The 27,801-nt window shown below is 40.7% G+C and overlaps 1 protein-coding gene across 2 annotated transcripts; it reads right to left on the minus strand.

Annotated features, from left to right (window-relative positions):
- On the minus strand, window positions 1–27,801 carry pudp (pseudouridine 5'-phosphatase). Of its 2 annotated transcripts, none has more exons than XM_028011705.1 (4): window positions 27,698–27,801; window positions 23,930–24,148; window positions 23,332–23,561; window positions 1–520 (listed from the first exon to the last, which is right to left on the minus strand). In XM_028011705.1, exons 1-4 carry the CDS (start codon window positions 27,765–27,767, stop codon window positions 344–346), a joined length of 696 nt encoding a protein of 231 aa, XP_027867506.1. In that variant the 5' UTR covers window positions 27,768–27,801; the 3' UTR covers window positions 1–343. The 2 variants fall into 2 exon arrangements, with proteins under 2 accessions (XP_027867506.1, XP_027867507.1); XM_028011706.1 differs by having other exon boundaries at window positions 23,930–24,116; window positions 27,698–27,793.

Consider the following 27,801-nt stretch of genomic DNA (forward strand, 5'->3'; position numbering starts at 1 on the left):
CAGTAAAATCAATGTAAATTTACTTTAATCATCTTTAAAAATCATAAGTAGGACAGGTTTACAAAAGCTGCCAAAGAATGTTTGATTTCCACAGAAACAGTTTGATATACATTTCAGAAGTCAACTCATCGTCCCATTAACTGCAGAGGTTCCATAAAGCCCCAAGTTTAATATTAAGATGGCAGTAAAATGTAAAATAAAACACGTAATCCTTTATTGCCCAAAGTCTGAGGCTGACTCTGAAAACAATCAGTATGATTTTTCCTCAGCATATTAATATACGTAATTGTTTTTTGAAAGGACGTCAATGAACTGAAACACAGAGGCAGGAGCAGCGCTGAGTTTAGCTGTACGTAGGCAGGCCAAAGAGCTGCGGGTCAAACTCCTCCATGCTCCTCAGGCGCAGCGTGGCCCCCTGGGTGAGGTTGGGGGGCAGGTTGTCGTCGGGAATCATCACCACCTGCATCCCTGCAGCTAGCGCAGCCTTTACGCCGTTGGGGGCATCTTCAAACACCAGGCACTGAGAGAAAGAGAAGCGACAGAGCTCATTAAGTCTTCCCATCCTGCAGATGAAACAATAATAGGGAGCACTATTTCCATCTCAGTTAGTTTACCTTGGCATTCCTCTGAGACTTAATGTTTACCTCTGCTGGGTGGAACATCCATTTAATGGAGATTTTAAGGTCTGCTCCCTGTTAACTCACTATATTGTCTTTGTTTAGACTGCAGGACAGTTAAGAGACTGGAGAGCCTCGTAAAATGTCTCACACACACACGCAGACACACACACACACACAACAGTCTATGTATTTATGAAAAACTGCAGTGTTTCAATTTAGACGTATTGGAACTGATGGATGAAGATGATGATTCTGTTGTGTTTCTAAACCTTCACCTTAAATGAACTTTTTGACAGTTTTTGACTCTAAAACGAGGCAGAAGCAGAGGAATGTTGTACATTTTAATAAAATATATCCACCAAATTGCTCTGTGTTTTCCACACCACGCCTGTCAGATCCTGGTGGAATTAGTAAATTGTATTTTACTGTATTATATTTGATCAACGTCCCGGTCCAGTGACCTTTTAGCTAAGCTCAAAGGTCATGAGTTGCACACAACAAATTTCTAATATCATTAAAAAAGATGATACAAAAACTGTGGAAATTGATTATATTCACATAACCAATCAAATGTTTAGTTTACATACTACATATTAATCTTTTTCTGGTCATTTTTAGACAAAAAAGAAAAAACAATGCTGCAAACAAAATAAGACAAAACTAGTACAAAAACAAACAATATTTAATCTCCTGTCAACACAAAGTGTTGGCTGAAAAAAACCGTATTCTACCTTCACTTTCCAAATCAAAGCGGCAGAATCTTTCCTGTATATTATTCTAAAACATTTCTCCACTCATAAAAGAAAACAATCAAACCGTACTGTGATTGTTTAGCAAATGATTTTTATACATTAGTTTTAAATGTGAAGAGTGAAAAGCACAGTTTGACGCAAAAAATAAGATAAGTTGTCTAAGCACTCTTGTTCTACAGATGATCAATCTTCGTCTCATGCTCAATCACATCGTCATCATACTAAAAAACATGAAATACTCTTTAAATCTTGCAGATATTTCTGTAAGTTTTTCACCCAAATTTCTTAGTGGGCACTGTTAATCTGTCCTCTTCCGTTTTTAAACAAAGTGTTGCAGAACCTGATCTCAACAAACCCAGCTTGGATAATTACAGACCAGTTTGTAAATGACCTTTGAATTCAAACTTTTGATAAATACCAATCTGTGTTGGTATTTATTCTGTAATGCAGCAGGCAGTGGAGAATTTCCTGTTTTTGTCTAGTTAGTGCAGTTGGACCTTTCAGCAGTCTCTGACAGCATTGATCACATCAATTTAATTAACATACTATTAATAGAAAATAAGATACTACTATAATAGCAGACTATTTGTTCTTTCATCTTTTTATTCCTGCTTAAATTTTTGTTCTGTCTTTGTGACTGCTGATTTCTCTTTATGACAGAATTTTAGTTCATATAAATTTGTTACTTTCATACAAAAATAACATTTCTTAATCTCTAGCAATAAAAACAGTTAACATTGATATTACTGAAGCACAATGCAAACAGTCATGATGCAGTAGAACAATAAATAGCCCCTCACTGATCTCAGTATACATGCATTATTCCTCAATTTAGACCTATGAATTAATCAGAACACTATATAGCAGTGGTTGCCAAAGATTTTCTTGGCCCCCATATGTATTACAATAAAATGCCCCCCAAAAAAGAAAAGAAGATCAACTAGACACACACATCATTCAACCAGACATAAACCTATACACATATTTTGTTTTCAAACTTCACTGAAGTTTATTTCACACTTCAGGTTGCAACAAAACACACTGCAAACCCTCTTTACAGAGAAACACAGTTTTTTTTTTCATTCATCCATACCTCTTCCGCGCCACCTCTGCAATGGTACTGTGCCCCCTCTAGGGGGCGAGCCCCACACTTTGGGAACCACTGCTATATAGCATCACTAGGAACCATTCTGAGGTGTCATGGTCATGTCACAATGCCATGGAAATGACCTCCCCTCACTAATCACTCTTCCTCCCCTTCACCAAGCGCTTTGCTAATGAGCCATGCACAATTATAAGGTATTTACATGCAACTGATCTGATTCTACAGGGAAGACCTTATAATCCTCACAATACTGGACACAACAGAGTGCCTTAGAAAAGTATTAATACCACCAAAACGTTTTCACATTCTGTCACACTCAAACAACAAACATTTATTAACCCAAATCCCATTTTATTGGGGTGTTATAGCCAGATCCACACAATCAGTTTAGCATTTTCACGACTGAAAATCAACCATCTGTCATGATATGCAGTGAGAAGTAGTAAGGGAGACGCTGTGGACCCAGATTGTTGAGAATGAAGTGATGAATTTAATGATTTAAAAAACAATAATCCAAGTCCAGGCAGCACAGAATGAGCAGAAGGCTAAGGCTCAAAACTGGTAGCAACTGGTCACAATCAAATAACTGAAAGCAGACTTGACAGGAGACAGGCCAAGACAAAATGACTAGACAAGAACCTGACAGGAAGCAAGGAACACAGGTGGGATTAAATACACAGAGGGTAATCAGGGAAACGAGACACAGCTGGGAACAATCAAGGGGTAGACAAGACAACACTGTCAATAGACTCAATAGACACAGAAAAAAAACAAATCCTTACACCAGCATTGAGAAAGAAAGCTCTACAAGTCATGTACGGGAAACAGCAAACATATGGAAGAAGGGGCTCTGGCCAGAGGAGACCGAAATTTACATTTTTCGGTCTAATGTGGAAAATATTACTTGAGATTGAAGACAAACACCCTCAAAGCTCCATCCCACTGTGAAACATGGTGGTGGCAGTATTATGGTCAAAGCTAATGGAAAGATGGATGAGGCTGATACAGTAATACAGTGGACCCTCTTTTGTTTGTGGTTCACTTTTAGCAGATGTTTCTGTGGAATGTAACTCCAACTTTAAAATGTGCCTACTGATGGATTTTTTTCAGTTCAAAAGAATCCGGAGTCAGAAGATGAGATACCTGGTGCCGTGATACTTGACATGCTGTTAGCTATCAAGAAAAATCTACAGAGAATCCTTGTTCTACGGGTTATGTCCTTAATATTACCGTGTCTGCACACTTTGTGCATACGATGCAAAGCAACGTTTTGATTAAAGTGGATTGCAGCAGCTCATTTTCTGGCCATTTCAAATGGGTTTGGGTTGGTTACATCTAGATTTAGCTTACAGGTCCCCATAAACCTATATTATAGGTTTATGGGGACTTATAACCTAGGTCTCCATAAACCCATAAACCTATGGGTCAAGCCATGCTCTGACCATGATACTGCCACCCATAGCAGCTAGGGACCCATAAACAGACAAATCAAATTGTCTTTTTTTCTCAATATAATTTGAGAGAAAAAAAAATACACTTCAAAAAGGATTTTTCTTGAATTAAAAATAAAATCATCCTTTCCGTGTTCAGCATCTGTGGCAACACTAGAAAACTGATGTTTCCATACAATATGATTGAATCTGAAAGAGCAGAAACTTGTGCTAAGCTGCTCCAGTCATTACCCAAAGACCTACAGCTGGAACTGCAGTCAATGTAGATCTTACAAAGTTTTGATTCAGGGGTTGGATACAAACAAACAACACATTTTTGGAAAAAAGGGGACATGAAAACCATCCATCTTTTTCCTCCAGTTTCCAATTATCCACAACATTGTGTTCGTCTGTCAGAAACTAAATACACTGGAGTCTGTGCTTGATTTGTGACTAAACAAGATAAAGTTCAGGGAGTGCAGTAGCTGCATCATGAAGACACACATGCATGGAATACAAATCAAATATCTTGCTTCTACTGATAGATGCTAAAGAAAGACAGCAGCCATAATCACCATTGTCACTACAGCCGAAATGCATGACTGATACATGATGCAAAACGAACCCGTATACATTTGTCTCACACAGAACACTCTATAATTATAGATGACAAGGTGTGTTTACGTGTTTATGATCTGCAAGCAGCAGCAGTAAATAAATGACAGTGACAGATTGCTTATTACATTTTTTAAATGATCCCAGAGCCTGAGGTAGAGTGAGTGAAGAACGTGTAACATTCCTTTAATGATGTTGTAAAGAACACAAAAAAACTGAGTATGGATGATGGACAGGAGCATCCAGGTGGAGTCAGAGGGTTTTGCCCTCATCCAGGCCAGTTTTAATGTTTGCTGCAGCAAATATGGATGTGACATAGTACAATGATTGCTGTAAATTCAGACTAAGTCAATCTGACAACATAAACTAGGTTGAAAAATATAGATAGCCAAGAAAAAAAAGAAAATATAGACAAATAGAAGCAGGAAATGGCATGACTGATATTTACAAACTTCACTGATTATTAGATGACACACATCAATCATCTATACTGTCTTGAAAAACTATTCTGACTTTACAATGTCAGAATATTATGACTGGGTTTAAAAGACATTGTAGAAAAAAGGAGTGAATTTCTACCAAAAATGTAAAGATTAAACTCAGATTTTTTTATTGTCAATATTTGAAAATAATTAGATATTTCTGTGCTTTTTTGGCAAAAATGTTCTCCTCTGTGGCCACATTGTGTTTTTTTTCTTTGAACCACATTGGATCTAATACTGCCTCAGAACAAGTATAACATTTTTACAGCAGATTTTGAGAAAGGGAAGGTTTAAAAATGTTGCACTGTAAAAATAAAAGAATAAATAAATAATGTCCTCCTTGGGCTGCCACCTTATCGTGGTGGAGGGGTTTGAGTGTCCCAATGATCCTAGGAGCTATGCTGTCTGGGGCTTCATGCCCCTGGTAGGGTCACCCAAGGCAGACAGGTCCTAGGTGAGGGACCAGACAAAGTGCAGCCCGAAGACCCCAATGATGAAGGAAAACCTTGGACTTTGTGTTCCCTCGCCCGGACGCGGGTCACCGGGGCCCCACTCTGGAGCCAGGCCTGGAGGGGGGGCACGATGGCGAGCGTCTGGTGGCCGGGCTTTTACCCATGGAGCCCGGCCGGGCTCAGCCCGAAGAGGAAACATGGGCCCCACCTCCCATGGGCCCACCACCCGTGGGAAGGGCCAAAGGGGTCGGGTGCACTGTGTGATGGGTGGCAGCCAAGGGAGGGGACCCTGGCGGTCCGATCCTCGGTTGCAGAAACTGGCTCTTGGGACGTGGAATGTCACCTCTCTGGTGGGGAAGGAGCCGGAGCTAGAGTGTGAGGTTGAGAGGTTCCGGCTAGAAATAGTCGGTCTCACCTCGGCGCATGGCTCTGGTTCTGGAACCAGTCTCCTTGAGAGGGGCTGGACAAACTTCCATTCTGGAGTTGCCCAGGGTGAGAGACGTCGGGCAGGAGTGGGCATACTTGTTGCTCCCCATCTCGGCGCCTGTACGTTGGGGTTTACCCCGGTGAACGAGAGGGTAGCATCCCTCCGCCTACAGGTGGGGGGACGGGTTCTGACTGTCGTTTGTGCTTACGACAGCTCAGATTACCCACCCTTTTTGGAGTCCTTAGAGGGGGTACTGGAGAGTGCTCCTCCTGGGGACTCCCTTGTTCTGCTGGGGGACTTCAACGCTCACGTGGGCAACGACAGTGAGACCTGGAGGGGCGTGGTTGGGAGGAACGGCCCGCCCGACCTGAACTCGAGCGGTGTTCTGTTGCTGGACTTCTGTGCTCGCCATGGATTGTCCATAACGAACACCATGTTCGAGCATAAGGGTGTCCATATGTGCACTTGGCACCAGGACACCCTAGGCCGCAGTTCGATGATCGACTTTGTCATCGTTTCATCGGATCTGCGGCCGTATGTCTTGGACACTCGGGTGAAAAGAGGTGCGGAGCTGTCCACTGACCACTACCTGGTGGTGAGTTGGCTCCGGTGGTGGGGGCGAAAGCCGGTCAGACCTGGCAGGCCCAAACGTGTTGTGAGGGTCTGCTGGGAACGTCTGGCGGAATCCCCTGTGAGACGGAGCTTTAACTCCCATCTCCGGCAAAACTTCGAACACGTCCCGGGGGAGGTGGGGGACATGGAGTCTGAGTGGACCATGTTCCGTGCCCCCATTGTCGAGGCGGCCGATCGGAGCTGTGGCCGCAAGGTTGTCGGTGCCTGTCGCGGCGGCAACCCTCGAACCCGTTGGTGGACACCTTCGGTGAGGGATGCCGTCAGACTGAAGAAGGAGTCCTATCGGGCCTTTTTGGCCTGTGGGACTCCGGAACCAGCTGATGGGTACCGGCGGGCGAAGCGGCATGCGGCTCGGGCGGTTGCTGAGGCAAAAACTCGGGCGTGGGAGGAGTTTGGAGAGGCCATGGAGAAAGACTTCCGTACGGCTTCGAGGCGATTCTGGTCCACCATCCGGCGTCTCAGGGGGGGGAAGCGGTGCAGCACCAACACTGTTTATAGTGGGGATGGTGTGCTGCTGACCTCTACTCGGGACGTTGTGGGCCGGTGGGCAGAGTACTTCGAAGACCTCCTCAATCCCACCAACATGCCTTCCACTGAGGAAGCGGAGCCTGGGGACTCTGGGTTGGGCTCTCCAATCTCTGGGGGCGAGGTCGCCGAGGTGGTTAAAAAGCTCCTCGGTGGCAGGGCCCCGGGGGTGGATGAGATCCGCCCGGAGTTCCTTAAGGCTCTGGATGTTGTAGGGTTGTGTTGGTTGACGCGACTCTGCAATATCGCATGGACATCGGGGGCAGTTCCCCTGGATTGGCAGACTGGGGTGGTGGTCCCCCTGTTCAAAAAGGGGGACCGGAGGGTGTGCTCCAATTATAGAGGGGTCACACTCTTAAGCCTCCCTGGCAAGGTCTATTCAGGGGTCCTGGAGAGGAGGGTCCGTCGGATAGTCGAACCTCGGATTCAGGAAGAGCAGTGTGGTTTTCGTCCTGGTCGTGGAACACTGGACCAGCTCTACACCCTCAGCAGGGTCCTGGAGGGTGCGTGGGAGTTCGCCCAACCAGTCTACATGTGTTTTGTGGACTTGGAGAAGGCGTTCGACCGTGTCCCTCGGGGAGCCCTGTGGGGGGTTCTCCGGGAGTATGGGGTACCGGGCCCTTTGATACGGGCTGTCAGGTCCCTGTATGACCGGTGTCAGAGTCTGGTCCGCATTGCCGGCAGTAAGTCGGGCTCGTTTCCGGTGAGAGTTGGACTCCGCCAGGGCTGCCCTTTGTCACCGATTCTGTTCATCACTTTCATGGACAGAATTTCTAGGCGCAGCCAAGGTGTTGAGGGGATCCGATTTGGTGGCCTTAGGATCTCATCTCTGCTTTTCGCAGACGATGTGGTCCTTTTGGCTTCATCAGATCGTGATCTGCAGCTCTCGCTGGAGCGGTTCGCAGCCGAGTGTGAAGCGGCTGGGATGGGGATCAGTGCCTCCAAATCCGAGGCCATGGTCTTGAGCCGGAAAAGGGTAGAGTGCCTTCTCCAGGTCAGGGGGGGTGTCCTGCCCCAAGTGGAGGAGTTTAAGTATCTCGGGATCTTGTTCACGAATGGGGGAAGAAGGTGTTACATTCGGCCTAAAGCAGAACTTACAAATACACACAAGGGAGATCTGTCCCAGGAAATCAGGTAAGGTATGCTACACCATTAATTTGGAAAAATAAATAAATAAATACCCAATCACTCAATAAGAAATAAGTTGATCCTTAGCAACAATGATTTATTCAAAAAGAATTACAATACTACAAAATAATAATAGTTATCTTGATAGATAGATCGATAACTCTATTTCCTCAAAATAAATAATTATGGTTACTCGGTTTGAACCAGCAAAAGACCTGATTAATTAAATGTCCAAAATTTCCCCATCCATTTTCAAAGAGATTATTGTCCACAAAGCAGTTCCATATCCTCGAAAAATAAACAAAGTCCTGGAAGTATTTCCCCAAGTCCCGATCCAAAATGAAAAATCCTAACGTCCAAACCCCTCCCCAAAAAGATACGAAAAGAGTGGTACCACCAAAAATCCCCAAAAAGAAAAGTACCGTCCAGATCTCACCGGGAGCGTTTCTCTTTCCCCTCGGTGGCGTCCTCTCGCACTGGCGGCGTCCACTTGCACCGGGCGCCGTTTCCTGGGTGCAAACTCCGATCCAGTTCCTAAAATACTATCTGTGGCACGGGGTGAACTTTGATCGCTATTTTTTATGTCTTTCCTTTGATTTTTACTAGTTTTAAACGTTCAGACAAGTCAAAACTCCCGCTGCACAGATCCCACGGTGAGCGTCTTCCTTGCGCCTCTTTGCGCCCACGCACACGCCCCTTTTTAATTACTAATTTGTCTCACTCACACCTGAAAACATCAGGATTTACCCGAAATCAGTTATAAACAGTGGAAATTGGAATACTTTTTAACAATGAAATCACAGCAACTGTTCTACATGACAGGTTGATACATTTACTTTTTAATGTATTTATTTAGGAAAAAACAAACATAGTGGTTATGTTACAAAGGGAGCGGGAGGTCGACAGGCGGATTGGTGCAGCGTCTGCCGTTAAGCGGGCGTTGTACCGGTCCGTCGTGGTGAAGAAAGAGCTGAGCCAAAAAGCGAAGCTCTCGATTTACCGGTCGATCTACGTTCCCACCCTCATCTATGGTCATGAGCTTTGGGTCATGACCGAAAGAACGAGATCGCGGATACAAGCGGCCGAAATGGGTTTTCTCCGTAGGGTGGCTGGGCTCTCCCTTAGAGATAGGGTGAGAAGCTCAGTCATCCGGGAGGGACTCAGAGTAGAGCCGCTGCTCCTTCACATCGAGAGGAGCCAGTTGAGGTGGCTTGGGCATCTGGTCAGGATGCCTCCTGGACGCCTCCCTGGTGAGGTGTTCCGGGCACGTCCCACCAGGAGGAGGCCCCGGGGAAGACCCAGGACACGCTGGAGAGACTATGTCTCTCGGCTGGCCTGGGAACGCCTCGGGATTCCCCCGGAAGAGCTGGAAGAAGTGGCCGGGGAGAGGGAAGTCTGGGCCTCCCTTCTGAAGCTGCTACCCCCGCGACCCGACCTCGGATAAGCGGAAGAAGATGGATGGATGGATGGATGGATAAATAATGTTGGCCTAAGGATTAAAATTTATAAAATCAAATACTCATAGTTTTTGATGGAAATTATTTTAGAAGTTAAGCAAACATACAGGCTTTTAGAGGGTTAAAAGTCAAAAGACTATTACAAGTTGATAATATTTCATGAAGTAATTTTTTTACATTGGAAAAACACTAAGATGTAGCAATTTTCTATCGTTATGGTTAAATCCATTACATTAAGTGTTAGAGCTTTTTCTGTTCTTTCAAAATAACATTTCCATCATAAAACCATAAAGATGATCAATTTTCCGAGATTCCTCTGATCATCCCTGAACCACAAATTGAACCAGTAACATTCCACACCGTGAGCTTTAAAAGAATCAATACAGCATCACAGAACCATGAGTGGAGCATATCACTGTTTGTGATTACGGGCCAAACGACAGTTCAGATTACCCACCCTTCTTGGAGTCCTTAGAGGGGGTAGTGGAGAGTGCCCCTCCTGGGGACTCCCTTGTTCTGCTGGGGGACTTCAACACTCACGTGGGCAATGACAGTGAGACCTGGAGGGGCATGGTTAGGAGGAACGTGTGGTCGATCTGAACTCGAGTGGTGTTCTGTTGTTGGACTTCTGTGCTCGTCATAACGTAATTGTCCATAACGAACACCATGTTCAGGCATAAGGGTGTCCATATGTGCATTTGGCATCAGGAGACCCTAGGCCGCAGCTCGATGATCGACTTTGTCATCGTTTCATCGGATCTGCAGCTGTATGTCTTGGACATTCGGGTGAAGAGAAGTGCAGAGCTGTCCACTGACCACTACCTGGTGGTGAGTTGGCTCCGGTGGTGGGGAAGGATGCCGGTCAGACCTGGCAGGCCCAAACGTGTTGTGAGGGTCTGCTGGGAATGTCTGGCAGAATACCCTGTGAGACGGAGCTTTGACAATAAAGTAAGTCTAAGTCTAAGTCTAAGTTTAACTCCCATCTCCGGCAGAACTTTGAACATGTTCCGGGGGAGGTGGGGGACATTAAGTCTGAGTGGACCATGTTCCGTGCCTACATTGTCGAGGCGGCTTATCGGAGCTGTGGCCGCAAGGTTGTCGGTGCCTCTCGAGGCAGCAACCCTCGAACCTGTTGGTGGACACCTTCGGTGAGGAATGCTGTCAGGCTGAAGAAGGAGTCCTATCAGGCCTTTTTGGCCTGTGGGACTCAGGAAGCAGCTGATAGGTACCGGTGGGCGAAGCAACATTCGGCTCAGGTGGTTGCTGAGGCAAAAATTCGGGTGTGGGAGGGGTTTGGAGAGGCCATGGAGAAAGACTTCCACACTGCTTTGAGGCGATTCTGGTCCACCATCCGGCATCTCAGGAGGGGGAAGTAGTACAGCACCAACACTGTTTATAGTGGGGATGGTGTGCTGCTGACCTCAACTCGGGACGTTGAGGGCCGGTGGGCAGAATACTTCGAAGACCTCCTCAATCCCACCAACATGCCAACCATTGAGAAAGCTGAGCCAGGGGATTCTGGGTTGGGCTCTCGAATCTCTAGGGACGAGGTCGCCAAGGTAGTTAAAAAGCTCCTCGTTGGCAGGGCCCCGGGGGTAGATGAGATTCGCCCAGAGTTCTTTAAAGCTCTGGATGTTGTAGGGTTGTGTTGGCTGACACGACTCTGCAATATCGCATGAACATCGGGGGCAGTTCCCCTGAATTGGCAGACTGGGTGGTGGTCCACCTGTTCAAAAAGGGGGACCAGAGGGTGTGCTCCAATTGTAGAGGGGTCACACTCTTAAGCCTCCCTGGCAAGGTCTATTCAGAGGTCCTGGAGAGGAGGGTCCGTCCGACAGTCGAACCTTGGATTCAGGAAGAGCAGTGTGGTTTTCGTCCTGGTCGTGGAACACTGGACCAGCTCTACACCCTCGGCAGGGTCCTGGAGGGTCCATGGGAGTTCACCCAACCGGTCTACATGTGTTTTGTGGACTTGGAGAAGGCGTTCGACCGTGTCCCTTGGGTAGCCCTGTGGGGGGTTCTCCAGGAGTATGGGGTACCGGGCCCTTTGATATGAGCTGTCAGGTCCCTGTATGACTGGTGTCAGAGTCTGGTCTGCATTGCCGGCAGTAAGTCGGGCTCGTTTCCGGTGAGAGTTGGACTCCACCAGAGTTGCCCTTTGTCACCAATTCTGTTCATTACTTTCATGGACAGAATTTCTAGGCGCAGCCAAGGTGTTGAGGGGATCCATTTTGGTAGCCTTAGGATCACGTCTCTGCTTTTTGCGGATAATATGGTCCTATTGGCCACATTATGTGGTCCTATTCATGCCTATTGTCCAATCAGCGATTTCTCAGGTCTCCAACGGGGACATACCCTTTCCGTTTTGCTAATGTAGTAGTGCTTCGTTAATGTTAACCATATTAGTATTGCCTCTGGTTTTGAATGATGTGCAGCTGGGAGGGTTTTTGTTATTACTCTTTTACGTTCAGACAATTTTGATGCATTGCATAACTGTGATAAAAATAGAGTCTTTATTGGTTCTATTAAAATATATATTTTTATTTTATTGTTATTATTTTCCCCATTATTTGTTCTATGAGTGTATCAATAAATATCAGTAAAATCAAAAATATGATTAAATACAGTAACTATGTGTAGTTTATATAAATCACACTTGTTTAAGGCAGTTTCAAATGGGAATGTTTTTCAAGAACAGTATTTGTGTTTGTGGGACTATGATTGCTGCTACTAAAAAAGTAATAAATATTTTTTATCTTTTTATTGTTATTACAACAGTATGAAAAAATATCACGATAAAAATCACAGTCCATATCAGGTGGGATAATATAGTTGTAACTCTAGGAAATGGGATTTGGTTCTAAGGTTTCCATGCAAAGTAAAGCAACATTGAATTCATTATGGAAAATTGCTGGATATTTAAATTTCAGCCCCAGTTTGAGCTTCATCTGAATTCACTAAGTAACTGCAATAAACAGCAAACATATTTTAATTAGAAGATAATGTGCCAGTGAGCTGAGTTTAAACAGAAAGCATATGGTTGGGAGTAAATCCCTCAGACAGCCCTGGGTATTCATCAAATATCATAATTGAGCTAAAATGAGTGTCTGGGAAATCTCAGCGCCACCCAGCTTCCTCTGCTGGGCTCATGATCGTGTCTGACCCTGCAGCCGGATTTACCCACTCATTTAAAGTCTGAGTGATACACAAAATGCAAGGACAGGGTGACGGTTTTTTTCAAGTAAAAATAAGTAAAGTCAAAGGCATGGAAGTTATTAACGACTCACTAAATGTCATTACTGAAAACTTCCATCCTAATCAGTTTTAGTGTTATGGGGAGCCTGACCTTGAGTTTCACAACTTCTTAATAATTATTATCTGTCTGGTATGTACTGTAATTCATTCGTTAGTATTATTCAGTCAGCTTTGTACAACCACAGACAAAAATAATTGCTATTGTCAAACTGTTTATGAGGAAAGAAATATGCAACTAAAGGAGAACGTATGTGTTTAGAATTACTAATCTGATGTTTGTTCATTGAAGACTCTGGTTCCATCATTATAATTGTGACCATCAACATGTCCAACAACAACTGAAGCCAGAAATAACCGCACTGCCTTCCAACATATGGAAAAGTGCTTGTGATAAATCAGTGATCAGCTGAGATGGTCAAACATGATCTGGACCTTCAGGTAAGGTGCTTTTTTCTTTCCGCTGCTGTCTGGTTTACATCTCTTAAAGGGGCAGTATTATGTGAAATCAACGTTTTTGAGCTTTACATCATGTTGTATGTTATTCCATCAAAAACATGCCGGAGTGTTACTGTACTTTGATTATTTCATGCATATTTGAGAAATCATGGTAGCTGAATGGCAACCATTCAGCTCTGCAAAACATCTGTGTGGACCTAACGCCGCCTTTGAGAAGCAGCTCCTCTTGCAGTTTAAAAAAAACTGATGACTCCCCCACTCAGCTCCTTCAGACTAGCCAGCGGCTATTAGCAAACACCTGGTGGTACTGTGGATCTGCTGAGCTCGTTTCACAAGCTACTTCTCAGTGAAAAAGTGGCAAAAACGTTGTTAAAGGGTTAATGGAGCCATGTTGTGATGACTTCCTGAAGGTGGATTTTCAAAAAGAGCAGGACATTTTAAAGAGGCGGGGTCCAATTTCAAGGCATTAAATTACAAAGCAAAATATCTTTTAAGTCATATTTGATAGATACAGCATTTTTATAACAAACAAAAGTTTCATAGTTAACTGGTTGTGCTATATAATGCCAACTGGAAAATAGATAATAATGCCCCTTTAAATTACATTTTGTTGTTAGCATTTACAAAATGCCACAAAAATCCTTTGTAGCCTCTGAGAATTCAATAAGCTGTTTCTAGTTTCTGTCCAGGTGACATTTCTACTTCACAGAGTGAATGGATTAGAATTAGTGCTTATGTTTGTTCGGCTTCTTTTAGTGTAGTTACTTGGTAGGGAATAGAAAATCACTGATTCTTAATACATTTTATTTTAGTAAATCCAACCTCAAGTCAGTATTTAGTAGTAGTATTTTAATTGATTTTAAATAAAATTGATATACAGATATCTCCTCCATCTGGTGATAATGTACAGACTGCTGCCTGGAATGGAGAAAATTAGCAAACATTAATCTAGGAACTGTGATTCCATACAATTAAAACTTTACGACAACACCTTTCCCATTTTATTTTGACGAATTTCAATAAAACAAATGCAGTCATAAGCGAGTGTCTGGGATCCAGAGAGTCTCCTGAAAATCATAACTGTTTCTTCCTTCTCTGCAGATTACAGTGTCAATCCTTTATTACATGAAACCTTCTCAGCCCCTGATGGTTAAAGGACGATGAAAGCATACATACGCACAAGGTTAGGGCGGGCCCAGAATAATAGTTGCTGCATTGTTGCAGCATCACTATCTGCACATCTCAAGCTCTTATGGCCAGATGGGAATTCTCCGTCTCTTTCCACTCTGTGTGAAAACCTTCTCCTGCTTTACTATCATTCAGTGTAAGCGATTTGTAAATCACTTCTCCTTCATGAGGTCGCGCCTGGGGAAATTGCCTTTTAATGGAAGTTGTATGACATTACTTTCACACAGACCGGTAAGATGTAGGTTAATTTGAAAATCATTATGTTGTGATTAAGAGCCAGTGTGATAATTATGACTTTCTTACCTGTCATTTACAGTCAGAGGTGAACTGCTTGCCTGGAAATTCATTAAATATTTTTACATTTGGAAACTATATGAACAGATAAGGTTTGAGATGTAAATACATCCATCACTATAGACAGTAAATAATAATCAATATTAATTTAAACTCCTTGATGACAAGAGTCTGATCACCTACAGCTGTGACTCTTTCTATTAAGGTGAACTTGAAACCACATGGACCACTTTTTGGAGATATTGGTCACATTTTTACTCTCATGTGGAATAACTTTTCATACTGTATTGTATCTTATGATACTTTGACTAAATAAGTTGTAGAGTCAAAAGAATAACCAGAAAAATTGTACGACACTCTGTTAAAGAATCATAATATGATTATAACACACAGCCCCAGGAACACTTAATTAGTTTCAGAGAGGTCAATTGTACTTAAATCTAAGTAGAAATCAGTATGAATATCTGAAGTTCTGAGTGCTTGGAAGAGCTAGTGTCTGAAAGCACAAGAGAGAAATTTGGGGAGTGTTAAGGAAATATGGATATTGGTGAGTGTTTAATATGGCTAATCTCATGCCATGTGCGTTTAAGAGATAAACATTCCTATTTGGACAAATGTTAAGCAGAGATAAACATTCTCCTGGCAGGGCTGTAACTTAGAGCAGCCACAAAACACTATTCTCTTGAAAGGCTTTAAATTAGCAGGCCAATTCTTCCTCAATAGGAGGAAATACCAACCTCCTTAGAACTCACCTGTGAAAGGGTTAACAAGGCAAATTCCAGAACTACAAAACATATCATAATTAAATCATAAATCATAATTAGGCCTAAGAAACGTTATGGCAGAGTAGAGGATGTGGAATTTCAAAGTATAGTGAAAAAGAGTTGCTCTATTAAGAGCATTCAGTTGATGCTTCAGACTTTATACGATGAAGATTGAACAACAAATTCAAAAAGTTGCCTAACACAACAAATATATTCCATACATTTCAGGCAAATAATTTTTTTATGCTGAACATTCACATAAAATAAAGCATCAAAAAAACATTAGTTTGACACTTTTTGGTTCTCAGTTAAGTGTCTCAGTAAAACGACTCCATGTATTAGCTTCCCTGAAACTAGCTTATATTATCTAGTGCTTTTGGAAAAAAAGGGAAAAGAATTTCAACAAAAAACTAGAACTTAACCCAACAATGGATTAGCCACTAAAAGTTCTGGACTCAAATCAGAACTTTAGACTTGACTTGGCCTGGAGCAGTAATGACCTGTGACCCCACATCTTATAACGCTAGCAAATGAGCCAACAGTGGTGGAGACGTGTTGTTGTTCAGCAAAAAGCTATGCCCAAATCTGGATTTAATAAAAAATACTACACAATATTGAAAAAGTTTAGAAACATTTCTAGTGCAGTCAGAAACAACCATCTCAGAATCGATCCTTAACTGCAAGGATCAGAGAAAAAGATGTACGTGCTGCCAGCTGTTTTAGCTAGCTAGTAAAATGTGTGCTAAAGAACTGAAGTTGATAGACAGCAACATCTAACTTCCTTTAGACATTTAAACTTACACTGGTAATGATGAGTCAAAGCTAATACAGCAACTAATGCATGGTAGATGTTACCTAAACAACTAAGTCATTCTTTTTTTGCTCAGTAATTTAATAATTGAGCCTAGAATTTGTAATCATGTGTTGTCAGAATGAGTGATTACTATTGTGAGCATTGTGAAAGGAATTCATCGAATGTCCGCAGCCTGCTAGGGATGACTACTGAGAAGGTTTATCAAAACAAGAAATAGTCAATTCAGTGTTGAAACTGTAAAACCCATTTCCTAATTACACCTGATTTAAATATCTGGATCATCAAGACTTCCCCAGGTGCAATGCTCTGTGTGATTAATGACAGACAACCAACTGGTTCCTTTTCGCTCTCTTCATCAGTCTGAGCACAAACTAGTTCGCTTTCATTTTTCATTAATCTTAGTCCAGCCTCAGAGCAAAGCTATAGAAAAATAATTTGTCTCACTAACGGCTTTGGAACAATTTGAAAGACATTTACTTTTCAATCAACCTAGACATCAGAAGCTAAAGGACCTGGACTTTCATTAATATGCTTGGCAATATAACTACATTATGATGTATAATTACAATCATTATTCATCACCTTTCCTTTTAGTTGAAACTGACAAGATAAATGCATACAGAAGAAAAGCAACTTTCACCTATTGCCACAGACTGTGAATTGGACTTAGGACTGTCCTTTGACTGGACCATTTCAACACGTGACTGTACAGATGAGTCTAAAACTAAATTATTAGGACACCAGAGGGCCTAGACCAAGTAAAGCTTTCCAGCAAAAGTAGCCCATGCCATCTGTGAAGTATAGAAGTGGACGTATTATGATTTGGGAATGTTTTGCTGCAGCAAGACCTGATCAGCTCACTGTTACTGAATCCAACATTAATTCTACTGTGTATCATAAGGTGGTTCAGGAAATTATGAGGCCAATTGTAAAAACAGCTGAACTAAATCCGAACTGGACCTTTCAACATGGCAACAAACTAAAGTACACCAGTAAATTCACTAAACACTGGCCAAGAATTAAGAAATGGAAAGCTGTAGTCCTAGTCAAAGCCCACATGTTCTCACTGAAATGCTGTGTGAAGTTGAAATGATCTGAACATACAAGATACCCTTCAAACATCTCCAAGTTAAGAGAGGAGTGGGGCAAACTATTAGAGCCGGTAGATGGAGACAAGAAACATCTTCCAAAGAAGGAAGGACGTAGTAGGGTTTCCTAACATCGATTTTAATCACTAAAACAAGGTTAGTATTTTGTGTTTACCTAAAATGAAATGAATTTTCCAGAATGTCTCCATTTGTAAACATGACTGTTGTTCAGTTTTCGCTACCTCATCATATCTCCTGTGGCTTCCAGTGATAATTGACTTTTCATCAGAGTTGAATCAGAGAACCTGATTATTCTTTATGCTGTATGTTACCACTTCATGACTGCTTTTTCTTTTAATATCCTTCTATCCATTCTTCTGCTAGCAGTTTTTCCACTGCTTGCTCTCCTTTTCTTTCCCTCCACCTCCTCCCCATCTCTTGTCGCTCATGCTTTATTCTCTCCTTTGCCACAAAGTGGAAGTCAGAGGGTGACGCTTCATCTGTTATTCCACTAAACGCTGCGTCAATCCCTCCTCTGAGCTGCAGTTTCATATCTCATCAAGAAAAATGCCAGTTCTTACTATGGTTGGCTGCAGATTGAAGAAAAAAAATCAGGTGCATCATGCCACAGGCTGGACCCGTTTGCAGCAAAAGCGCTTCATGCAAGAGGACTTAGCATGAATATATCAGCCAGAAGCCAAGGGTCTGTTTGCATAAATGCTCAAAACCTGAAAGATTAAATAACTGCAACATGACTATGTTTGTAAGTCACAAATATAGGCCTTTATATCATCATCGAGGGAAATTTCACTGACATAAAATCAGACTAAAGTTATCTTGTTAAAACTCAGGATTATCAACATCATTTGCATTTGTTACATGACAAAATAAAGAGGGACAGAACTTTTCATTTTCTTTAAAGTCAGACATTTTCATGCATCTTTTTTTTCTGTTTGGTAGAGTTACATTTAAATGGTTTGATTTAGAGTTAAATGCTGGTAATTTGGTCAATTCTTCCAGACAGACCTGGTAGAACTTTGTAGGCCTCTTTGCTCACACTTTTGCATTTCTTCCCTCTAATGTTCTCTGGGACTGAGATAAGATGAAAAATAACAAAAATATGTTGAAAAGCTACATTAAAAATGACTGAATGTCTAATGTCTGAAATCTTGCTTCAATATTTACACATTCTTTCCATGTGATCTCTTTAGTCACTCTGTCAGTAAAACAACCCCACAACATGACTTACTTTGCATGGTGTTCAGGATGGTGTTCAAATGCTGATCATAATGTACTGATGGTCATTATGACCAAGCACTTCATTTCAGTTACATCTAACCAGAGAACGTCTCTAAAAGTGAGGTCCAAGTGCAAATTTCCCTTTTCTATTTCTGTTGGAGTAATTAATGGCTTCTTCATCTCTGAGTCCATGTTGCTACAGGACTTATGACATTTCTCTCCTCTCTCGCAGTTTCACCAGTAGCTTAATACAGTCTTTAACTTTTGTTCTGATGTAAATGTTCACATTTTACAACAAAACCCATTCACTTCCGGGTCACAGAATCAATCTTCTTTGTTAATGTCAGGATGGTTAGACGTTCCTATGCTTGTTATATTTGATTGTAACTGAACAGATGGATGAAAAAACCTTCAGACATCTGGAAATCCTCTAGCAGAAATCTCTTCTTATTCTCATATTCAGCATATATAATCAGAGCTGATCATCCTAACTGTCCTAAAACAGTAAAAAGTCAGACGCCTTTAATATCATAAAACAAGAAGCAAAGGTTGAGTCTTTTTATGTAGAGCAAGTAAATACCTGCATTCAACTCTACATTTGAAGGAATCTTAACATATTCACTCAACCATTGACGATACAGTGTAAAAAAGTAAGAAATTACAACAAAATCAGAGTGTCAGTGTAGATCTGAGAAAAACTTAAAAGACGCCTTAATGATGTCGGCAGTCCGTAAAGAAAATTTTTAATATACCCTGTAGCTTGTAGCTTTTCCTGCTTAGGATAAAAGGATAAACTAATCATCTTTTTCTCCCTTCACACACCATCCCAAGGTTTTAAAGTACAACCAGTCTGTTTAAATCATTGCTGCCTTCCTATGTGTATTTATTCTCAGTTATCGAAAGCTGTTATCAGCTTTGATCTGTTTTTCTAAAACAGATGCATACCGTAGGTCCCCCAGGTTTACTGTCCGTGTTTGGTGATAAATGGATGTGTTCTGCAGCGATCATCATTACATTACATTACTAAACCTTTAGTTCAACTTGACTTGTTTAATTGTTTTCTCATCTAATGTTTATACATGTTCATTTCATACGAGATATTTGGTTCCATAGTTGGACTGATCTAATGAAAACTGTGGGTTTTTTTTCCAAAATGTAAATATTATAGTCAGCCACCTGGACCAGCTCCTTCAGAGAAACCCAAGGTGTTCTCAGACCAGAGACACGTAAATCTAAAATGCAACTCAGACAAACTTTTAGGTTGGATAAAGAGTTGGAACATATAGACTCACAGATTCAAGTGAACACTGATTATTATGTAGCTGCAACAACTACATCAAATCTCTGAAACAATGACACTTCCAAACTTTTGCTTTTTTTGTGATGCCTTTCCAGGCTTTCACAAGTTTTGGGGGGTTTGCCTCTTTAAACTCTTCTTCACCTCAGGAAACCTTGAGGTTAAGTTCAAAAAGTGATGGAGGTCTTGACCACCATAAAATATGAAGTGGGTCTTTGTTTTCCTTTGAGTCAGCAGTGGTTCTGGCCTCAGAACTCTCCCATGGAGGTCACTTTTGCCTGGTCTCTCTTTCTCTGTGTTGAATCATGAACTCTAACCTTAACCGAGGCACAGACCTGCAGAGCTTTATGTATTGCTCTGGGTTCCTCTGTTCAACAAGTTTGTCACCAACCAAATCAGAAAATGCTGCTGCTCTTCTCAAAAGAAGTTAGAGAGGCTGAACTGGAGCAGGCTGGTGTTATCCCTAGAGTCCTGAAGCCCTCTGCAGAGCAGCTAAGTGAAATTCTTTGGCACCTCATCAAACTTAGCTTGACCCAAGAGAAGGCTCAGTTGTGGAAGACATCCTGCTTTGGTCCAGTACCAAAGAAAACTCATCCTTCAATCATCAACGACTATGAACTGTTGCTTATTGACATGGAGTTGGAGTTGATGGCTCAACAAACCCATTGCCATTTGGACTCTGAGGGTCATATTCTTTGATTGCTCCAGTGCATTTAACACAACTCAGCCTGATCTGCTTTCTCAAAAACTCCAGAACACACAGATGGAGGCCTCAACAATCTCCTGGATTAATAACTAAATGATAAACATGCCACAGTTTGTGAGACTAACCAGAAGCACAGGAGCACCACAGGGAACTGTACTCTCACTATTCCTTTTCATTCTATAACACTGAGATTTACAGCACAAGTCACACAGAGTGACTCCAGACTCACTCTGATGACTGCAGTGGTCGGGTGTATCTGAGACGCTTAGACAGATGATGGGATCAATCAACTTGTTCTGGGAGCTACTGTGGAACATTTGATTATAGTACAAAGAATGATTCTTTATAAAATACAAGAAAATTATGGACTGAGCATCCTCTACATAAGAATATCTTCAGTCAGAGGCTTCTTCAGACCTCTATAGGAGATCCTTTCTGCCCACAACCATCAGCATCTACAATAACTCTATGAAGAACCTCGGGTAATATCCTTCAAGATGCTGGTTCTATTTTAGTTTCTTGACTTTAATGGTCTGGCAGTAATCAGGCCAGGTGTTTCTGGTTTGTTGATCACTTGTTTTATGATTAATGACTGGTAATTAAGATTTAATGAAATTAGGGTCAGCTAAATTTTTCCTCAATATATGTATATAATAATCTTTTAAAAACAATGATTTGTGTTTCCTTAGGTTAGGCTTTGTCTGATTATTAAAGTTGTTTGATAATGTGAAATATTTAAATGAAGAAAAAAGTTCAAAGACAGGACTGTTTAATGAATATCTCATGGATTTATATATGCAAACTCTCATATTGTTATCTATTCAACAATTGCTGCTCTTCTTTTAGAACTGAACGCCAGTGACACCACCACTAATCCAGCAGCCTTTTTATTGAATATTTTATCAATATTCTGGGTTTTTAATAAGGCGATTTGTTCAAATTAACATCAGATTGTCATTTCTGCCTGCTGTCTACAGTGAGCATTTCCCCCTAAACTAGGTCGTCCTCACAGTTATTTGGTTCTCCTAGGAAAATATTTGGCAGCTATTTTAGCCTGACTCAACAGAGCAAAAGGTTGCCGACAGTCTGAACACGCGTCTCAAAAAGCATCCGAACCCAGAAAGCTTCACAGTTTTGATCAAAGTGCTGGATGTTAAGTGGATGTGTGTCAGTGACATAACGTCCTGCCTGCAACGCTGCAAATGGAACAAATTAGATGCAAATCTAAAAAGGTGCAGGGTGACGCACGGGCTGCTAAACTCAATTAAAACAGACCAGATATTTTTGGACACATACTGACATGTAGTTCCAGATCTATTCGATTCACTGATAGTCAGGTTAGGTGAAGGTATATCTGTTTATATGTATTTTTAATCTATGTTTCCCACCTGAGTGCGCAGAAGGTCCACAAAGCAGAGAATGATGATACTTACCTCAGAAATCTTCTATGCACTAAAAATAGATGTAGCGCTACTGCTGGTTATCGAATCATTTTTCATCATGTTCAGTTTTCTGGCATGTTTAAAGGAAGAAACAACAGCAAGAAAAATGCATGGCACTACTGGATTGGCCAGTCGATAGCATATGAAGTAGCATTGCGCTGAGGTACTCCAGCTTTACAAGGTGTTTTTTTATATATTTTAGATATGCTGTAAGAAAAATTGTCAAATAATTTGGATTTGCGTTCCACAGAAAAATCTGCAAATACTAAACCATGAATAGAAACAGGGTCCACTGTAGTTTGTAGTTTGCTGAATTTAAATGTGATCTTTGGAGGGCGGGGGAACTATTTGACATGCATAAAATAACATTCCTGCACCAATAAAGTCATTTTTAAGATTTCAGGTTTTTAGCCCTGATATTTGTTTTGTCCTCCAATTTTCTCACTTGTTTTAAGGAACCACTAATTTTAAGTCATCATCAAATGCAAAGATTGGCTAAAAAATTTTAACAAAATGAAAAAATTCTGAAGATATTAGGATTTTTTTAAAAATTGTGAGTCAGGAATCAGAGAATGTCTGGAACTGAAGCAGTAAAGATAGATGTAAAAAAAAAAAAAATCCCGTCTTGAATTTGGTGAAAGGCTCATAGAGAAATGTCACTGATGTGTCGACACCAGAACCCCAGACGTCCCTCAGGTTGTTGCTTTTAATAACAGAACAGGAAACAAAAGCCCAACAGCAATTTCAAAGTTCATCACCTACACAAAAAATGTTATTCTCCCTTTGCAAAAAGCCCTTATGAATTTGGTAACCTCGGTTCACAAAAGTAATAAAAAGCTTTTTGTGGAAAGCTTTACATGAGGCGTTTCTTAAAAACAAACTCATAAAACACCTGAAGTCTTCTAAAGAAAATGCATTTGATGGAAATGCATATCACACCACACCAACACAGGAAGAAGGTTGGCCTACATTAGTAGTTATCTTCAACACACAGAATCAGCAGCTTACATTCCCTGACTGACTGTAGCTTTAAAACTTTTCCCACTGCTCTCAACAACCTTTTTAAGGCACACAGATATCTGTTTCACTCTGAAATAATTGTGTTTGTTTCTCATGAAAAGAAACTCTGACACCGATTGTATCTGTAATCTGGAGTTCCTACCTTCTCTGGGGAGGCTGGAGGGCTGAATCTGCTGGCACACACCAGGAAGGAGTCGGGCTCAGGTTTGCCGTTCTTTACGTCGGGATCGTCGCCCAGAACAATGTGATCAAACAGAGCAAAAAAGTTTGTGTGTGCACTGGTCTTCAGCTTGAAGGTCACATCAGCTGAGCTGGTTGCCACAGCGATGGGGATGTGGTGCTTCTTCAGATGGTTTACAAGTTTCTCCACGCCTGGTTCATGAGCAGCAAAATGACAGATCAGGTCAAACAGGGCTGGTTACAGAAAACCACACAAACCTTCTCTAAATGTTTTCAGTTCTGGTCAGGTGTTTCTGTCCACTCTTCATGGGAGTAAGTGCAGTATACATTTCATAATTTGCTTCCAATAGAGAATAACTTTAGATACATTTCCATTGACCATATAATTACCCAATTTGACATTTTGAAAATAAATTTGTTTAACGGAAACATGCCAATGTACCAAAATGTAAGCATGCAAAGGCTTTGTGTAGACGTATAGGTGGAAAAGTGTGTTGATCCTACAATTATCTATTGAAATGTTTAAAACATGGAGAATGGGAGTGGTAAATAAGACAAACCTGGCAGAAGTTTGGCCGACGAAAAGATCCTCTCCTGTATTTGCCTGCTTTCCTTCAGCAGCTCCTCAGCTGTCATGGGAAGATCCAAGGAATCCCGGATAATCTGGGCAGCATTCAGAGCCTTTTTCCCCATCACAGACGACTTCACATCCCAGGTGTACTGCTTCCCGAAGCGGTCGCATATTTCCTGGAAAGACACTGTGTAAAGTCGTTCTGTGTCTAAAATAAGAAGACAAAAAGAGACAAAAGATCTCATCTAAAGTGCTGCTTAGGGTTTGCTATAAAACAGACATTTGGTTTGATGCCACAGACTAGCTTCAGGGAAATGGCTATAATACAAACAGATCTAAAGGTGGTCATATACAAGAAACAAACCAGAAACTTTAACTTGGGAAATAAAATGGATATTAAACCAAATATTTTCTTACAGTTAGACCTATATATGATTTGAAGACAGTGGGAGATTCTCATAACCCTATGTAACATAATATTCACATAAAAATCAACAATAACATTGACAATATGATTTAAGGCAACAATTATTTCTGCTGCAACTAAAACAATGACATTGTTAAAAAAAACATGGTACTGAAAAGCAGCATTTAGCTGTAAACTGGATTTTGATAGTAAAAATAAATAAGAACATTCTGTGATATTTAGCTGCACTTTTAAAATGTTCATTATGCCCAATAATGTAATAGTTCTGCTCATCGTGAAAAATCTCTGTCATGTGGTCTGAAAATCAGCTGCTCTGAAGACATGCTAACGCTTCAAGACAAAAAGCGCTAGCTTAATGGAGTTATTTTAGTTTCCACGCCATGACTGTCCAACACTGCAACAGCATATTAGTGCTATTGAAGGTAAAAGAAAAAAATTATTTGCTGCGGGGGAGTAAATTTTAGCCGAAAAAAATAAAATAAAATAAACATTCTAAAAATTGCAGAAATTTTGAGATAAACTAAAAAAAAAAAAATTAAAACATGGGCAAATCTGAAAAATAGAATAGAAAAAAATTATTTTTCATGATTTAAACTAGCATACATTTACTACATTAAAACTAGAATATTACTTATATCCTAGTTTTAATGTTTAAATATTGTTTATATTATATTTTGTAATGTTTATATTACTATATAAACATTGTAAGAAAACTGTTTAAATTAAACATTTAAAATTAAATTTTAAGAAAAAATCTGAAGTCAGATGATCACAACAAATGTACATTTTTAAATATTTTATCCACAATATCTACTACTTAATATTTGGGGGGTCTTTACCAATTAATTTTTAAATTAACTGCTCTTATATTTTCTTTCTTTCTTATGGTTGTGACTTGTTTTATTTTTATTAAAATGTTCACTGTAAATTACACTATTTTTTTATCTATAAATCTGTCTTAAAGCTTAAGTCATGTCTGTTTTTATGCAGTCTACAGATAAAAATCAGCCTCTCTGACTTAACTATTATGTATTCATGTTGATTAACATGCATTGTCATCTTTATATAGCAAAAACACCAAGAATGCCCTTTAAGGTCTGAATTCAGACTGGGAAAGTTTGCTAAGGAATTCTAAGTTTTTTAACCAAACTGGCTGCTGACCAGTTTGAATGTAGTGGAGGTATCAGCTTTTTATTTGCTCTTCTTAAAATTTTGTTTCATTAAATTCAAAGCATATTATGCTGTAAAATAAGTCTTTTTTAACAAGTTTTTGTTATAGAAAAATTGGTGCTAGCCTGTAGTTGCAGAGAAACAAAATGAACACCCCACTACGTTTTAACAGCTGGGGAGTGATGTCATCCCAGCTCTGAGCTCCATCTTCAAAGACGGATCTAATTCGGTATCAGCTCCATACGGCCAGACTGAAACCGGATCACTTCAGAGCTTTATCTGGCACCTGATTAAAACCACTCAGTTAGTCTTTGTTGGTAGCTAGCAGGGGAAAGCTTCACACAGGGTGAAGATTAGCATCTGACTGTCAGCTTCCAATTTGGTACATCAGTAAAGGGCTATTTCACTGCTTTTGTAGTACAAGGACTAAATCAGATCTGTGGCGCCTTAAGATTTAGAGCAGGTCAAACCTGGACTGAAATGGTCAACAGATTACAGGAGTCTGACGAGATTTCACCACACAGAGTCTTATCAGTAAAAATGGCTAATTTTTTCATAACCTCAACTTGAGGCATTAAAGTCCATACCTAGCCTTAAATAATTGTTCCTATGTCATAAATGTGTGTCATAAAAAGTTTACTGCTTCTTCTGACCCCTTTTCTTTCTTTTGGAGAAACTAGCTGCATTAATTTAGTCCATGTTGTAGTGCTCCTTAGGAATCAGGCTGTCATGCTGTGATAAAGCTACAAGGCACATGATGCAAAGTATGAAACAAAACTATTTCAACAGAGAATTTTGCCTCCAGAATTTGGCTTACTGTTGTTTGATTGGAACAGACCAGTCAAGCTGAAGGAGGTTTTTCAAACATTTATAGTAATAGATAAACTTGTGTATTTTTTGACCTCTGGACCACCGTAGAAATAGGAGGAGAAGAAGAAGAAGTTTTATTTCTATAGCACTTTTTCAGCAACAAGGCAGTTCAAAGAGCTGCACCTCATTAAATTTCAGTAACTTGGTTTAGAAAGTAAAACAGATTTTATATATAGACTCACTATGATCACTGTGATATCTTTTAAGCATTTCAGTTCAGGTCATTTTGATGATTTCAGTTTGCAATTCATGAAAACCCAAAAGTGCATTTCTCCTAAAATAAAATAAATTGTTTACTTCCACAAACAAAATAAGCCAAAAAAGGTCATTGATAGAGAAGCCGGTTGCTTGCAAAGTGATGTAATATGCAATGGAAAGTTGAGTGGAGGAAGGTTTGTTCCAGATTTGTGGTGCATAGAAGCTTTATGCTGTTTCTCCTTGTTTGGTTCTGGTTCTGGGGATGCAAAGCAAAACCAGAACCAGAAGACCTGAGAGGTCTGAAAGGTTGATACAACAACAGATCCTGAATGCCTTGTGGTGCTGAGTCGTTCACTGATTTATAAACTAACAACAGTATTTTAAAGTCTATTCTTCGAGCTACAGGGAGCCAGTGTAGGACTTTAGAACTGGTGTTATGTGCTCTATCTTCCTGGTTTTAGTGAGAACACGCGCAAAGAGGATCTATGAGCTCGTTGTAAAGAGTAAGATGATAGACACCGGAACCAACAATCATCAGCTCCATGTCATGCTGCACTGATGCATTTTTCATGCTAAAAGAAATCAGACCAAGTGTTGATGCCAGATACTTACAATAGAGTCGTAGACAAACACTCACTAACTTAGTACAGTACACCTCCGCAAGTGTTTGTAAGACATAATAAACTAACCATATCACTAAATATAAGCGAGTTTCAAAGAATTAATTTATTGACTGGACTAAAATTATTGCTCAATTAGATTTTCATTTATTAAGGTGTAGTTCAGGTTGAGCTGTTCAAAGGTTGGCCAGCTTCCCTAAACATCAAACAGAGATTTTTATACTTTATAGCGCCAAATGATTTATGAAAAATAAGCCGAATTAATTGTCGTTCTCAAAAGACAAAAATATTCTTGTCTTCGTGTTTAATATGATGTGTTACGTTAATTATGCGCGCAAACGCCACGACTGGGTATATTTTCCTATGGAGTTCGTTAGTTATGGTTTTCACGGCTGCAGACAGAGAGCACGAGCTGAAGTTCGGCTCAGATGAAGCTGCTTAAAGTAAAACAACAGATGAACAGATGAATTACCGAGCAATAATCCATCCATGTCGAAAATGACATGGCTCACAGGTTTGTAGCTGCTGACGGAAGTTGACATGTTTCACCCGGCGTAGCTTCGCGCATGCGTACTA

The sequence above is a fragment of the Xiphophorus couchianus genome, chromosome 24, assembly GCF_001444195.1.
Source record: "Xiphophorus couchianus chromosome 24, X_couchianus-1.0, whole genome shotgun sequence".
Taxonomy (NCBI): Eukaryota; Metazoa; Chordata; class Actinopteri; order Cyprinodontiformes; family Poeciliidae; genus Xiphophorus; species Xiphophorus couchianus.

What these genes read in the sequence shown, in the direction of transcription:
- pudp (XM_028011705.1), bottom strand. Translation starts at nt 27,767, where the DNA reads ATGTCAACTTCCGTCAGCAGCTACAAACCTGTGAGCCATGTCATTTTC. An exon ending in GTCGGCCAAACTTCTGCCAG is followed by an intron (nt 23,562 to 23,929) that starts GTTTGTCTTATT and finishes CTCATGAACCAG; the next exon opens with GCGTGGAGAAACTTGTAAAC. An exon ending in CTCCAGCCTCCCCAGAGAAG is followed by an intron (nt 521 to 23,331) that starts GTAGGAACTCCA and finishes TCTTTCTCTCAG; the next exon opens with TGCCTGGTGTTTGAAGATGC.